This window comes from Priapulus caudatus, unplaced genomic scaffold (assembly GCF_000485595.1).
Source record: "Priapulus caudatus unplaced genomic scaffold, Priapulus_caudatus-5.0.1 Scaffold1622, whole genome shotgun sequence".
NCBI classification, from domain to species: domain Eukaryota; kingdom Metazoa; phylum Priapulida; class Priapulimorpha; order Priapulimorphida; family Priapulidae; genus Priapulus; species Priapulus caudatus.
The window spans coordinates 8,717-10,746 of NW_014578683.1; the positions used below are offsets into that span (position 1 = coordinate 8,717).

Genomic DNA, 2,030 nt, shown 5'->3' on the forward strand with positions numbered 1-2,030 from the left:
GCACATTATTGATGGTACAAAATTTCTTTTTATTACAGTTATTCTTTCTAAAAATTCAAGGACATTTTCATGAAATTCAAGGACTTTTCAAGCACAAAATCAACATTTACTAAATTCAAGTACTTTTCAAGGACTTTTCAAGGACTGTGCGAACCATGAGCGAGGATCACTCAGGGGGAAGTTAACTGGGACGATCAATGATAGGATACGCGCCGGGTTTACGTGCCGGGTCACACAATGATAAGATATTTTGGAACCGTATCGTCAGAACGGTGTCATCGGAAATGGCGCGCACAGTTCAGGAAGTGAGATGTTTTTTCCGAGAATCAAGATGTTGAAATCACCAAACGAGAGGAAAAACAGGGGGCTGTGATAGGAATCGAGGAGTTTGGGGGAGGGGTCGGTATTAGAATATAGAAAGGAGAAAACTAACGAACGAGTTATTTTGAACACTATACCTTTACAAAATAATATAGCACAACATCTATTTGCTGGATGTTTTTTATTTGCATTTATATTTGTTTTATATTTGCCGAAATATGCAATAGCAAGTAAATTCATAATTAAACTTGATGGAACTTGTTTGTGGAATAGTAGTACTGTATACAGGCAGTCAGTAGCACATCGTTTCCACCAAGTATCGTAAGCGTTTGCTTTATGTAAAGAGACGTCGTTCTATCTGCTGAAATACGTGCAATAAAAATTCTGACTTTTTTATCAGCCCATCCCCATCACACACACGTGCACACACACATACCACCCACACACAAGTGAAAGGAGAGAGTAAAAGATAGAGAGGCATGCAACTGCCTTCGCCACACCCCAGCAACATCACTAGCTGCAATCAGCTGTTACAGCACATCATCGTCGCACAGCGACACCAACAACACAGTGCTGCTGCCAAACACCGACACACACACAGCGTTGCTGCCAAACACTGACACACACACAGCGTTGCTGCCAAACACTGACACACACACAGCGTTGCTGCCAAACACTGACACACACACATGGGGCCGCTCTACGGCGAGACTTGAACCCGGGACCTTGCTCCTTCCGACATCCGCTGTTCACCACACCTGCCGACGGGATTCGAACATCGACGTCGTCGCCACGCAGCCGACGAGTCGTCGCTTACCTTGAACCTGACAATGTTGTCGTCGACCTCCTCCAACTGAAACGTCACCTCCTCGACGGGCGACGAGTAGACACCGTGCGCGAGGCGCGGCGCATGCAGGGTAACGCTAAACCCGTTCCCCGTCTCCGCACTCGCCTTCACCGCATACCCTGTGTCGTCCGGCAGGTAGCAGGCGGGAGTCGGGCCGCTGCCGCCGCCCCACACGCACCCTCGCGACACGCACTCGCTCTCCGTGACGTCGCCCTCGGAAAGACAGTCGAGTCGGTCGGCCTCGGGTATAGGTGGCTCTGTCGACGGTGGTGGCGGGGTGGTGGGAGCCGACGTGGTCGTCGTCACTGGTGGGTCATCTTTATTGAGCCCCAGCCCGAGACCCAGCCCCAGAGCGAGAGCGATGACGGCAAATATCGAGAACCCGATGAGGAACACCTTCATGTCGCATTTGCTCTCCGTGTGACCGTCGTCCGGATCCTCTACGCTGAAGTTGTCGGCTGCCATCGTGCGACAGACGTGACAGGATGCTGGCGAGTCACTCTAGCCGTCAATCAGTGAACGTCGTACGGCGTGCGAGGGTGACGGCGCGGTCAACGTTGAGCTTTGGACCCAAGCGTCGGTGCCCGCGTCACGAGGGTGGTGCTCACAGCGACGGGTGGTGGCAGGCTATGGGTTAGGCGGTGATGGGTTCCGGGTTCGTATCTCGTTTTCCCACCCGTGAGATGTGTTTATCTATGTGTTTATCTTTGATAAATGTCTAGAACCAAAAACGAGCTTGTTTGTACGGGATAGTTATGGGCCTCCTCGTCTCTCTCTCGCGCGCTCTCTCTCTCTCTCTCTCTCTCTCTCTCTCTCTCTCTCTCTCTCTCTCTATCTTTCTCACACTCTTTATCTCTCTCTC

At 50.8% G+C, this 2,030-nt stretch overlaps 1 protein-coding gene across 1 annotated transcript in view; it reads right to left on the minus strand.

The window, feature by feature from the left end:
* Nucleotides 1-1,802: 1,802 nt before the first annotated feature.
* Nucleotides 1,803-2,030, minus strand: part of LOC106817183 (sucrase-isomaltase, intestinal-like) — a 2,365-nt gene continuing 2,137 nt past the window's right edge. The window contains exon 3 of the mRNA XM_014821845.1: nt 1,803-1,886. Within this exon, the coding sequence (XP_014677331.1) occupies nt 1,803-1,886 (84 nt within the window). The remainder of the gene's footprint in view (nt 1,887-2,030) is intronic.